Source organism: Lepisma saccharinum, chromosome 5 (genome assembly GCF_977018435.1).
Source record: "Lepisma saccharinum chromosome 5, izLepSacc3.1, whole genome shotgun sequence".
Lineage (NCBI taxonomy): Eukaryota > Metazoa > Arthropoda > Insecta > Zygentoma > Lepismatidae > Lepisma > Lepisma saccharinum.
The window spans coordinates 67502975-67514501 of NC_139233.1; the positions used below are offsets into that span (position 1 = coordinate 67502975).

The following is an 11527-nucleotide window of genomic DNA, read 5'->3' on the forward strand; positions in this document are numbered from 1 at the left end:
ATTTTGCCATCAAATATAAAGTAATTGTAATTTGCACATACAGTAAACCATCGAACCATTTCCCATGATTCTACTGGGTTAACCTTCATCTCAATAAGCCATCTGTGTAATGCATCTGTGGCACCTTCTATTGGGACACTTGGATATAAATTTTCAACATCAAAAACTTGCAATACGATACTCATTATTCCAAACAATATTTTTTTTTTTTTAGTTTCTGTTTCACTTCATATGCATTTTTAACACTGAATGGTGTTTGTTGTTTAATTATAGCAAGTCTTTCAACTAAATATTTGGATAGTTATAACTGTATCTTTAGTCAAAATGAAAATAAATGTCTGATGAAAGGAGCGTGTGTTCTCCTGAAACGTCACAAAGAAAAACTGTTTTCTTATGCTTGTAATAACCGTAAACTACAAGAAAATAAAAAAGGAAAGATCTTGTAACCACGTTGGTTGCGAAAAAAGGCTGGTGTCTTGTTCTTTCATTTCCAAAAATTGGCATATTTCACCTTTCAAGTTCCAGAATCTTTCAAGAACCATAGAACACGATAGCCAGCACACTTCTGTGTAGTAGCGCACTCCAGAATATTCGCTTTCTAAATCTGCTAAGAAAGCAGAAAATTGTCGCTGGTTAAGCCACGTGACGGGATCTTATGAAGTTGGTAGCTTTTTTCACAGGCTTCATCACACTTTCCATGTTGATTACTTTTGAACACAAGACCTCTTGGTGAATAATGCAATGCACATGATGGAACATGTGTTTATCGCAGGTTTCATGAAATTCGTTTTGCAGTTTTGTCACAAAACCATTGTTTTTTCAGTCATTGAAGGGGCACCATCCGTAGCTACACAGGATAACTTTGACAGAGGTAAATCATACTTCCGCAAAAGTTCACGAACAGCAATAAATATATCCTCACCGGTAGTAGTGTCATGCAATGGTACAATAGCTCCTCGAAAATGTTGAACTCCTCATCACAAGCACGAAGAAACACAACTAAGTGAGCTACACCATCGATGTCTGTACTCTCATCACAAGTGATGGAATAAGCAATGAAATTTGACACTTTTGTTTTAATTTGATCACTCAAATCACAGGCCAGTTCGGTTACTCTTTCAGCAACTGTGTTGCGGGATAGTGAAATGCCTTGAAAAGCTTTTACACTTGCGGGATTAACTCGCCATCGGCAAAAGGTTTTGAGTGTTTAGCTATCAACTCCGACAATGCGTAGCTTGCACGTACCGCAGCTTCGCTTTTTTGAGCTACTTTAGTAAACATACCTTGTTGTTGTTTTAATCCTGCATTCAACTCTCTCAGCTTGTCTTGCCTCATTAATTCGTTGTATTGGTTGTATGTAGCTCTGTGTTGCTCATAATGACGTTTGACATTATATAACTTTGGTACACTAATGGATGATCTGCACACCAAGCAAACAGTTTTATCTTTCACTTCACAACAAAAGTACTCCAACTCCCATTTTTCTTGAAAACTACGATGTTCATCAGAAATTTTTCGTTTACTACCACTTGGTTTCGACAAAGACATTGTTGATAGCACAAACAAAGCAACCCGAATAGACTGCTAGACCCGAACTTCTTGGAAAATGGAACCAACTGAGGGTAGCTAAGATGCGGGAGAGGCAAGGGAGGGTAAGAGTCGGGCAGACTATAAGATGAGGTAATTGGTTTTTGGGCAAAGGCAGCTTGTTCCCCTTTCCCTTCAACCCTCCCCTCATTCTAGATTCTGGAGGGAAAATTGCGCAGGCAGACGACTTAGCCTTGGACTCTGAACAACTGGCAATCACTACATTCATCAACCACCCCAATAATGCAACACGACCACCTTTTTTCACCTACCGACGGGTATATCCTGTCCAAGAGGAAAACGTGTGAAATTTCACATCGTGTTATATAATAACACAGATATTTTAGCAACTACTACATCTGAAGGCTCTACTACTTAAAAACTATAACACCATTAAGCCTTGTTTCCATGATTATGATAAACTAAATATGCTGACCAAGGCAGTAATTTATTTTATTAAAAATATAAACTAAACGTAACGTTTCAACCTTCTAGCAAGGTCTTCTTCAGACTCTGTATCAAGTACAAAAGTCTTTTTTTGTACTTGATACAGAGTCTGAAGAAGACCTTGCTAGAAGGTTGAAACGTTACGTTTAGTTTATATTTTTAATAAAATAAATTACTGCCTTGGTCAGCATATTTAGTTTATCATACTTAAAAACAAGTAATAGCAAAGGGGCCGCACAAAAATATATCGGGGGCCGCTTGCGGCCCACGTGTCTGACATGCCTGCCTTAGACTATAGAATGTTCTTTCACAGAGGAGCTTCTTTATCTGTACCTTTGCTGCCCCTGTTGCAGTCTCCCATTTAGACAGAAATCTGTGACTTTGACATCATCATCCACATTCCTTCCATATCTGCATCAAAGGTCAACAGTTCCTAAGTTTTGAGAAGGAAGGGAAGTTTTATTCCTTCATCAAGGGGTGGAATGTACGGTAGGCACTACGATTGAATATTGTGCATTTTTTTGTGATATAAATATCTGTATCATCAAAACTAGTGTCTAGTATGTAATAAGAGATGATGTCAGTAGCAGTCAAGTAACAATTCAAGAGATGTTTTAGAAGATACCTATAGAAATGTACTATTTGTGTGATATTGCTAAATTTTATATTAACTTAATGACCCCCCACCCACACACACACACACACAAAAATAATTTACCTTCATTTAACACTGTTAAACATTTGAAAAATGGACTTGGTTTACAAAGCCCCCCCTGGAGATCAATTCCAGTTACGGGCCTGGTGCAGGCTCAAGGGGACAACTTTGAAGGTAATCGCACAGCAGTTGCTTACAAAGTTAGCCTCAGTATCTTGTTTCACAACTGTCAGACCTCTCATGTTTCTTTCAGTATGAATTAATTAGCTATTACTATGTAATAAATCTCACTCATTTTCAAACTAGTAGTTATGAATGATGTTCAAATATACACCATTGCATCAGAACTAAGCTACCAAATTTACTGGCGTTTATTTTAACAGTCAGGTTGACCACTAATTATATTAATAGTGGATGTCAGTCTTTTGAGTTCTTTGTTTTAAGTCCACTTTATGCACAGATAGGACCTACAATTTAACTGGGATCCAAATCACTGTGCAACATGCCCCACCAGGTATCAAACCCAGGTTTGATATCAAGGCAATGACATTACTACTGCACCACCAGGGGGACTCATGTCAGTCTTTTGAAAATTACTTTCTTCATGTAACCGGGTTTGCAGTTACGTTACTCAAAAAGTAAATCAGTGACAGTTTCTGTTACTGTAAAAATAAATTATTTCTACAAGTTGTAATTTGTAGGATATCACTACTTCCTATGAGTAGCATACTTTATAACATTTTGCTTTTTCTACTTTTACATTAATTGTGATGTTGAGAATGAATGATAAAATTGAAATGAACCAGGTCTGTCAATGGCCTTCAGTAGAGAGACTGTGGGTGACATCAACAATATATTAGTAGTGCATGAGCCATGGAAGTCTGTTAGGGGGTGGGGGCGGCATGGCCCTCCCCTGGAAATTGGATGTCTACCTAAAAATTATATATTTCACACATACTTTCATTTCAGTCACAGTAATTTTGCTAATTATTACAAGGGCACTGGAGGAACATTATAATTTTAGACTCAAACAAGTGTTTTTTGAGGTGGCATCGCTATTATGAGGAAAAATATGCCTATTTTGCCCCCCCCGGGAAAAAATACCTTGTTTGCCCCTCCCTGGAAAAAATCCTGTGGACGTCCATGTGCATGACAAATGCACAACAAACCCGATTTTGGTATTTGCTTTATTTTTGTTAAACTTTGGTATTTTTGAAAAAAAAGATTGTTCACTTTGACTAGAATTAATATTGACAGTATAGATTCTGGTAAAAAGGTTTATTTGAACAACTTCCAACATCTTACGTAACAAAGTATTGATGCTCTGTGCTGTGCAATTACCAGTTCTAATTAACCAAGACTTCAAGCTGTATATTTAGGGGAACGTATATATTACTAGGGCCGTGAATTTGATGGGCTAAAATGTCCCCAAAAATTTACTTCGGATAACTTGAATGTTTTCATAAATGACAAAAGTGTCGTTTGCACTTCAATGATTCAACATGACCAGCAAAGTGAAATACTAATGTACTTTTTTTTAAGCCACCTCCATTCTAAAGCCTTCGATACTTTCCTATCTGCCATTACATGTGACAGTCTCAAAGAAGACATGTGCTGCTTCTTTCTGTTCAAGTCGACGAAATAGATGAATTTCCTATTGCTGATTCTAGTGAAGGCACCAAGAATTCTGGTAACATAACTGATCTGTCTCTCGCAGTGTTCTCTCTGTTTGTGCAGCCATCAGCTATCGTATGTGGAAAGCTGTGCAAGTGAAAGGAAAACTGCAATATTAAGTTTCAACATCATGTCCAAGGTACTGACAAAAATACAATTTTTCATCAAAATCCGACCATGGATATCATACATATTCTGCTTAAAAATACATGCTGTAATTATTACATATAATACTGTACTGTAATTGTTTCATATTCACTTTTAGGAGCTGCTACTGTTACCTCTTGAGAACCTATCAAAACTTGTTTCGCTTCACCTGCCATTGAGGCCTGTTCAAATACTGTCTCCCTCTCTTTCTCAACATTCTCACTGTTAAGTTGTCCTGTGCTGCCATCTGTTCTCTGACCACTAACTAAAGAGTGATGCGAATGTTTCACGTGAGTTTTTGCATGCTGCTTTAGACTTTCCCTCCACTTGAACGTCCTATTACAAACATTGCATTGAAACTTCTGATGGCCAGTGTGAACAACCATGTGTTTCTTCACACTGTCGTGATACGAATATGTCTTACCACAAATGCTGCAGGCGTACGGACGCTCACCTGTATGCCTTCGGATGTGTTCGCGGAGATGGCCGTTGTGGTAAAATGACTTCCCGCACACGTCACAGTGAAGTGGCCGGTCTGTGCTGTGTATCCCCATTGTGTGCTTCTTCAACGTTGAGGCATCTGTGAAAGACTTGCCGCATATTGAGCAGGGAAACGGTTTCTCACCTGAAAATATAATGAAGTGGGTAAAGAATCTAGTTTTTAGAAAAACAAAAGTTTGTCACGGTTCGTTTTAAGACCATTTTATGCTAAGATATGTGAATCAGGTCTGGACTACAGTTTTAAAGTGGGATTCGAACGATTGCAATGTGCCTCCACTAAGGATAACCTCAAAATGTGTAATTGGCCGGTCCTCACAAGTATGGAAAACTATCAAATCCTCAATGAAGTTCTTGTGCACAACTATGTCAACTACTTTAGTGACAACCCTTTCTTTCTGCAGTAGCAAAGCAAATGGACTAACTGGATGGAAGTTCCTGACTTCAGCTCCCCCTCCATTTTCTGAAAACTACTAAAACAGTCTTTCATTCACAGAAGAAAGAAAAAATATCGCAGAATATTGGAAATGATTGTGAAACTACATTTGAAGCTCCCTGAAGTAATCTGCACTGTTTGCAGTTCTGAAAACTCTATTTATCACCAAAAAATGTTTTTTAATTTTTCGTTTTTCGCCATTTCGAAGAAAAAAAATCATTTTGTTTACTTCCTTGCTTTTCCATGTACTTTTTCTCGAAAGGAAATTATGTTATTAGTACAAGAGCAAATTTAAATGTATATTCACGGGAATATTGCAATGTAAATTCCATTCATTTGTGAAGGGACTATGTTGTTTCCCGAATTGGCCAAATGGTGAAATAATGGGTATGCAGGCGTAACTTGGGGTCTCGCTTTTTTTTTTTGGGGGGGGGGGGGTAGGGCAAGTTGTTGAGTTAACAAATATTTCTATTTAAAAAAATTAAAAACATTAAATTTAATATTTAAAATATATTTGAAAACAATTAAAAAATAAAAAAATGTACAAAATATATTTCAAAACAATTTTTTATTATGTAGATTTTCAGCGAAAAATGCAGGCTCGACCAGGACTCGAACCCGGGTCTCTGGCAATCCGTGCCATTGCTCTACCACTGAGCTACCGAGCCGGCCTGGCTTCCCCTGCATTTTCGCTGGCGCTGTTTTACCTGTGTGAAATCGTCTCTGCAAGTGCTACTGCAACGAGATCTGTTGCCTTTGAAACACTATAGACGTCGACGTTGCCTGGTTCCTCCCAGCGTAGAGATGTCAATCCATAAAATTAGGCACACACAGGAGATGTACTATGTAGATTTTCAGCGAAAAATGCAGGCTCGACCAGGACTCGAACCCGGGTCTCTGGCAATCCGTGCCATTGCTCTACCACTGAGCTACCGAGCCGGCCTGGCTTCCCCTGCATTTTCGCTGGCGCTGTTTTTTATTGTTGTTTATTGTTTTTCAAATATATTTTTAATATCAAATTTAATGTTTTTTAAAAAAATATATTTTTTTAACAAATATTTGTTAACAAGTTGCCCTCCCCCAAAAAAAGCGTGACCACAAGTCACGCCCCTTTCCTACATACCCATTATCTCAGCATTTGGGAAACAACATAGCCCCTTGAGAAATGAATGGAATTTACATTGCAATATTCCCGTGTCATATGGTCTTACCTAGTGTATAGTATATATAAAAAACTATGATCCCTTGCGATCCCATAACAAAACTTCTAAGACTTAATGTTGAAATATGTATGTTTCTATGTGGATTTTTTAAAAAATTTCAAAATATAGGTTTTTGAAAAATTCGATTTTCAAAAAAATTTGAATGACCTTGCAATGAAATTTATGAGTTTTTTGTGATTGCATATGTGCCAAAAATTCTGCTTTTTTCCATATTTCAGAGGGTTCTAGCTGGAGAACTACAACAGATACAAATCTGCAATTTTTCCTACCTTAGGTGGTACTTCATAACAACTAAGTATGAATAAAATGAGAGATGGTCACATTTAAAATTGACCAAAATTTGGTTCACTTGACATGGAATGACGACCCTCACGATATTCTGGCATATGGCAGCAAAATGGAGTATTTACCTGAAGATGGCAGGTTTTGAAAACTCAACCTCATAAAGAGAAACTTTGGAACTGAATTTTTAGTTTTCATTTCTTCGAAAGAAAATTTAGTTTTTCATTTGAGAAAATTTTTTGGTTTCTAGTTTCTCATTTTCTGGAATTTTTTTTTGTACTTCCTTTTATCGTTTTTGAAAAAGGATCTTTTGATTTTGAATTTTTTGAAAAAAAAAAAAAAAAGTGGCCATCCCTAGTTTAAACCATTTTGGGAAATTATTGTAATTCTAAGAGCCCTAAACCTGACCTGCCTAACCTAACTATGAAAGCATTTATGGACATCCATGATATGCACGTAGAAAACCATTATCCACGCAGCACTGCAATCTGGAAAAGTTTCACACAGCCTGTATCTATTCCACATATCTTTGAAATCTTCAAGCATTTTCATAATGCAATGGATGGCAGTAAAAGAAAATGGCTGGTGGCAAGAAAAGAATCATATATGGAAGGGAAAAACCATTCTAAAGCTAACACGCAGTAAGTAATTGCCAAAACTACTTTAGCCATGTAAAAAAATGCCTATGTACCATGATAACACCGGAATTAAACAAGCTGAACTTGGGCTCAAAAATTGCAATGAGAAATCTGAAAACCTATCTAGTATGTCCTTACGGACACACAGAATTTGATTTATGTAGAAAATGTGTGTGCACATATGTGTATCACTATATCAGAATTACACAATCAGCACCTGAGCCCCAAATTACTTGAATGGGTCATTGAAAAATGAGAACAAGCATTACCTGTATGAACTCTCATATGCTGGGTGAGGTTGCAGCTCTTCCCGAAATTTTTACCACACACCTTGCACTGAAGATTATTTTTATGCACTACCATATGAGCCTCCAGGAGATTTCTATGGATGAAAGTTTCTTCACATTTCGTACATGGAAACAGGCTTCCCACATGTTTTCTCATATGATGCACAAGACACCTTCTAGATGAAAATTTCTGCATGCATATTGTACATAAATGGACTTTCTTTGGTTTAGACACCTTCGCTCTAGGTTTAGAATTTGTAGATGATTTCTTGCTTTTAGCTTGTATATTCTTATTGAAGGACACTTTATCATCTTGTACATTAACACTGGAAAGTTCAAAGTATTCATGAGGGGCTTGATTTTGTTCTTCCACAGTTTGGCTAGCTTCAGTGTTTGAATCCTCATCAATGTAATGTCTGTCACTTGAATCTGATTGTGTTTCCACATATGGAATATCATAGACACTGAACACAGTTTGTAGTAAGTTCTCCTCAATTTGATGTTCATTTTTTAGTAAATCGGTGCAACAGTTCACTTCCCACTGTATCAAATCACCATCTTTGCCACGGCAACTCGATGTAGGCAAATAAAGAAAGAAACCACATGCTTCGCACACTAAATACAAGGCAGAATATAAGAACTTTGCTTCCGTCACATCCTCCCTTAGTTGAAGTTTAGACATACCACACTCACATGCTAAAAGTGGTTCTAATGCTTCGATTAAACACGATAACTCAAACAATCGGCGCCCACCAGTTGGAACGAAATTCCTCTTCCCATTTACAGCTTGTGACTTATCAGCTGACAAATTTGACATTTCATGTAGCTTAGTATACTTTGTACCAAAACCCAACATTTTGTAACCCTGCACTTCTTCAGTTTGTTGCCACTGGTCAACAACTCCATTAGATTTCACCTCATTGGAAACGCAAGATTCTTTGCCTTCTTGCTCTGTGAAACTGCATGTTACACTTGTCTGGGAAGATTTGATATTGGCAAATGGAGGAAGACTACTCATTGTTGCTTCACTGTCAGCAGAAACCTCGATGCAAGACTGATCACCGGAAACATCACAAAGAACCTTCTGAACCATTGTACCCTCGGTGAGACTTGCAAGTGTGAGAGCTACTTCACCATGAATAGTGTTAATATTATTTATCATAACATGGCTTCCGTTAATAGTGTAAGAATCATTTCTATGTGCTGGGAGCTCTTCCAATGCATTTTCACTGCGAACTGCACATTCAGAAGTATTCGGATTTGTTGCTTGTTCAGTGGAATATGTGTAATTATTAGAGCCCCGTGCTATTTTCTCAGGATCTACTAAAACCATGTAACCAAGTTGTTGCTGCTCACTCTGCCCAACAATAATATTCAGACCACATTCTGCACCATTCTGAACTGGAGACATCACCACCACATCATCATGCGTGCGGCAATTATTTCGTTCGAGAGCAGCTTCCGGACATAAAAAGTGATTTTCTATGAACACTTTACTTAACTGCGAAGTCTGTTCAGATTTATTGTCTCCAGATTGCGATGAATGTTCTTGTGGTAAAATGTCACTGTTGTCATTCGATGATTTTGCTGGTACATCAAAAACTGAATTAGAAGATAATTCTGTTACCTGCTCCTCTTCTGCTTCTTCCATTTTCACTTCTCTTGATAAGCTACTAGTTATACACCTTCAATAGGTTCATCTGCATGACAGATTTCATATCATGCAATCATTTACCTGTAACAAAGCCAAGAAGTAAACATGAAAATCAGAGAGTAGATATTTAGGCTGTGTGTTACATGAAAAGCTCTACAATATTGATACTTTATGCATTACATCAATGTCATATGTGTGTATAGGCACACATGTATGAATTTTCTCACATTTCTACTTGCATGCTTTGAGAGTAAGTAATTTGATCATGATTGCCTGTAACCCTTCATTTGCTCTGTCATTGGTTCAAGTGTTTCTAAATATAAAAAAAAACAAAAAAACTATCTATATTTCCATTAAGGTCGAGCTGCTGGACTGTGTATTAATGGCTTAGGTTACTTAGATTTGTTTACCTTATTATTGATTCTACATACTTTAAATAACAAAGAAAGGTGTCCTGTAATGTGGTAATTTGAACGGTAACAGTATGGTATAGGGAAAACACATTTCTTCAAATTTACAGGAGAAACTACTTGCGAAACTGAGTTTCTGTAGACTTTTGAAAGCTCGTGGAAGTGTTTTCTCCCTTCGTTCAACTTATTCGGCTGGTAAATCATGTATTTTTCGACATTAATGTCTCTCCGATGCACAAAAGCTGTTGCCTCCATTACGTTCAACTACGTGAACCAAATGTTCCATGCGTTTGATGACGTAACCCCTGGTAAGTGTTTCTAAACTCGCCATTGTTTTGCCAGAACATGACAATTTTAACTGTGTTTGCCTAGCCTAACCTTGCGTGCGTGGTTTGTGGGGCTATTTATGAATGGTTTGTGGGGCTATCTGTGAATGGTAAGTGGGACTACGCGTGCATGGTTCGTGAGGTTTTCGAACCCGGAAAAAAAATACAAAATGAGTAACACGAAAGTAAATATTTTTCGGTGAAGAAGGTTGCAACACTGCAAACCCACTGATCATGGACAACGCTAGTCAAGATTTCTCCGCCATATTATTGTGTGTGAGAGGAACGAACAATAATCACTCGATATGTAGAAAATTGAAGCTATTTTCGTGAAAGAAGCGGAATCCCACCTTAAACAATGTTTTGTAATACATAATAGGTAAGTACGAATGTAAAAAATGACTAAATGAACGAGTGAAATGTGTTTTCCCTATACCATACTGTTACCACTTGAACAACAGGAGAGAAAATTTTCCACTTTGTCAATGTTAAACATTTGTATATAAATATTGCAGGCTTGTAGGTAGGTCAAGTTGAATGAAAAGTAAGACTATTATTTATACCAAAATAACAACCTGTTAAAAGTTTCGTGATTCAAAATTACCTTGAGCACGAACTGATCAAAACATTGGCAGATGATAAATATAACCAAGCGGAGGCAAATCCAAATGGCATACCTACGAGTGCCATTGGGCAATTACGTGAATGATACAATACACATCAGAATGTGTATTAAGTGCAATGTCATGTCTTTGTTTGTTTTTCTTAAAATAAAAATATTGCCAAATTAAACTTACATGGGTATGGTAGCCTAATTGTTCGTTGTCATCAACATTCACTGTACAAATATTACAAAGTAACATGATATCTAGTGGCAATTAAAACGTATGTAATAATGTTTTTTGCCCTCAGATTCTGTTTGTCGCAACATCAGCACTTGCACAGAAACACATGCTATTTGATTTCAATACATCTTTGAAAGGCTTTGATTTGAGTCTTGGTACTTTGACGAAGATTTGTATTCGCCAATGTTGCCAACTTGGATAAAATGCATGGCCACCATGGGTTAAGGATGGTAGGCCAAATGAGGTAGAAGTTCGATAGTGGGTCAAGCGGTTTGCCTCCTGAATAAAATTGAATGTGAAGTTGTGCCTTACTATTTGTAAAAGTTTGGCTGGTTCCACTCGAATATGATACCGCTAGAGGCGCTGGTGTCCGCACAGCTGCATGTTTGGTATCATAGAATCTATTCTATGATGGTAT

The 11527-nt window shown here is 37.3% G+C and overlaps 1 protein-coding gene and 2 non-coding genes across 3 annotated transcripts; all 3 read right to left on the bottom strand.

Annotated features, from left to right (window-relative positions):
• Positions 1 to 4478: 4478 nt before the first annotated feature.
• Positions 4479 to 11438, bottom strand: LOC145987854 (uncharacterized). The gene is made up of 3 exons (XM_083122603.1): positions 11062 to 11438; positions 7857 to 9609; positions 4479 to 5135 (listed from the first exon to the last, which is right to left on the bottom strand). The coding sequence occupies exons 2-3, from the start codon at positions 9523 to 9525 to the stop codon at positions 4585 to 4587; spliced, it is 2220 nt and encodes a 739-aa protein (XP_082978729.1). The 5' UTR covers positions 9526 to 9609; positions 11062 to 11438; the 3' UTR covers positions 4479 to 4584.
• TRNAS-GGA (transfer RNA serine (anticodon GGA)) lies at positions 6042 to 6112 on the bottom strand. Its single transcript has one exon. It is a non-coding gene; the product is annotated as a tRNA-Ser (tRNA).
• On the bottom strand, positions 6313 to 6383 carry TRNAS-GGA (transfer RNA serine (anticodon GGA)). Its single transcript has one exon. It is a non-coding gene; the product is annotated as a tRNA-Ser (tRNA).
• Positions 11439 to 11527: the final 89 nt, after the last annotated feature.

What these genes read in the sequence shown, in the direction of transcription:
- LOC145987854 (XM_083122603.1), bottom strand. Translation starts at nt 9,525, where the DNA reads ATGGAAGAAGCAGAAGAGGAGCAGGTAACAGAATTATCTTCTAATTCA. An exon ending in GCATATGAGAGTTCATACAG is followed by an intron (nt 5,136 to 7,856) that starts GTAATGCTTGTT and finishes TTATATTTTCAG; the next exon opens with GTGAGAAACCGTTTCCCTGC.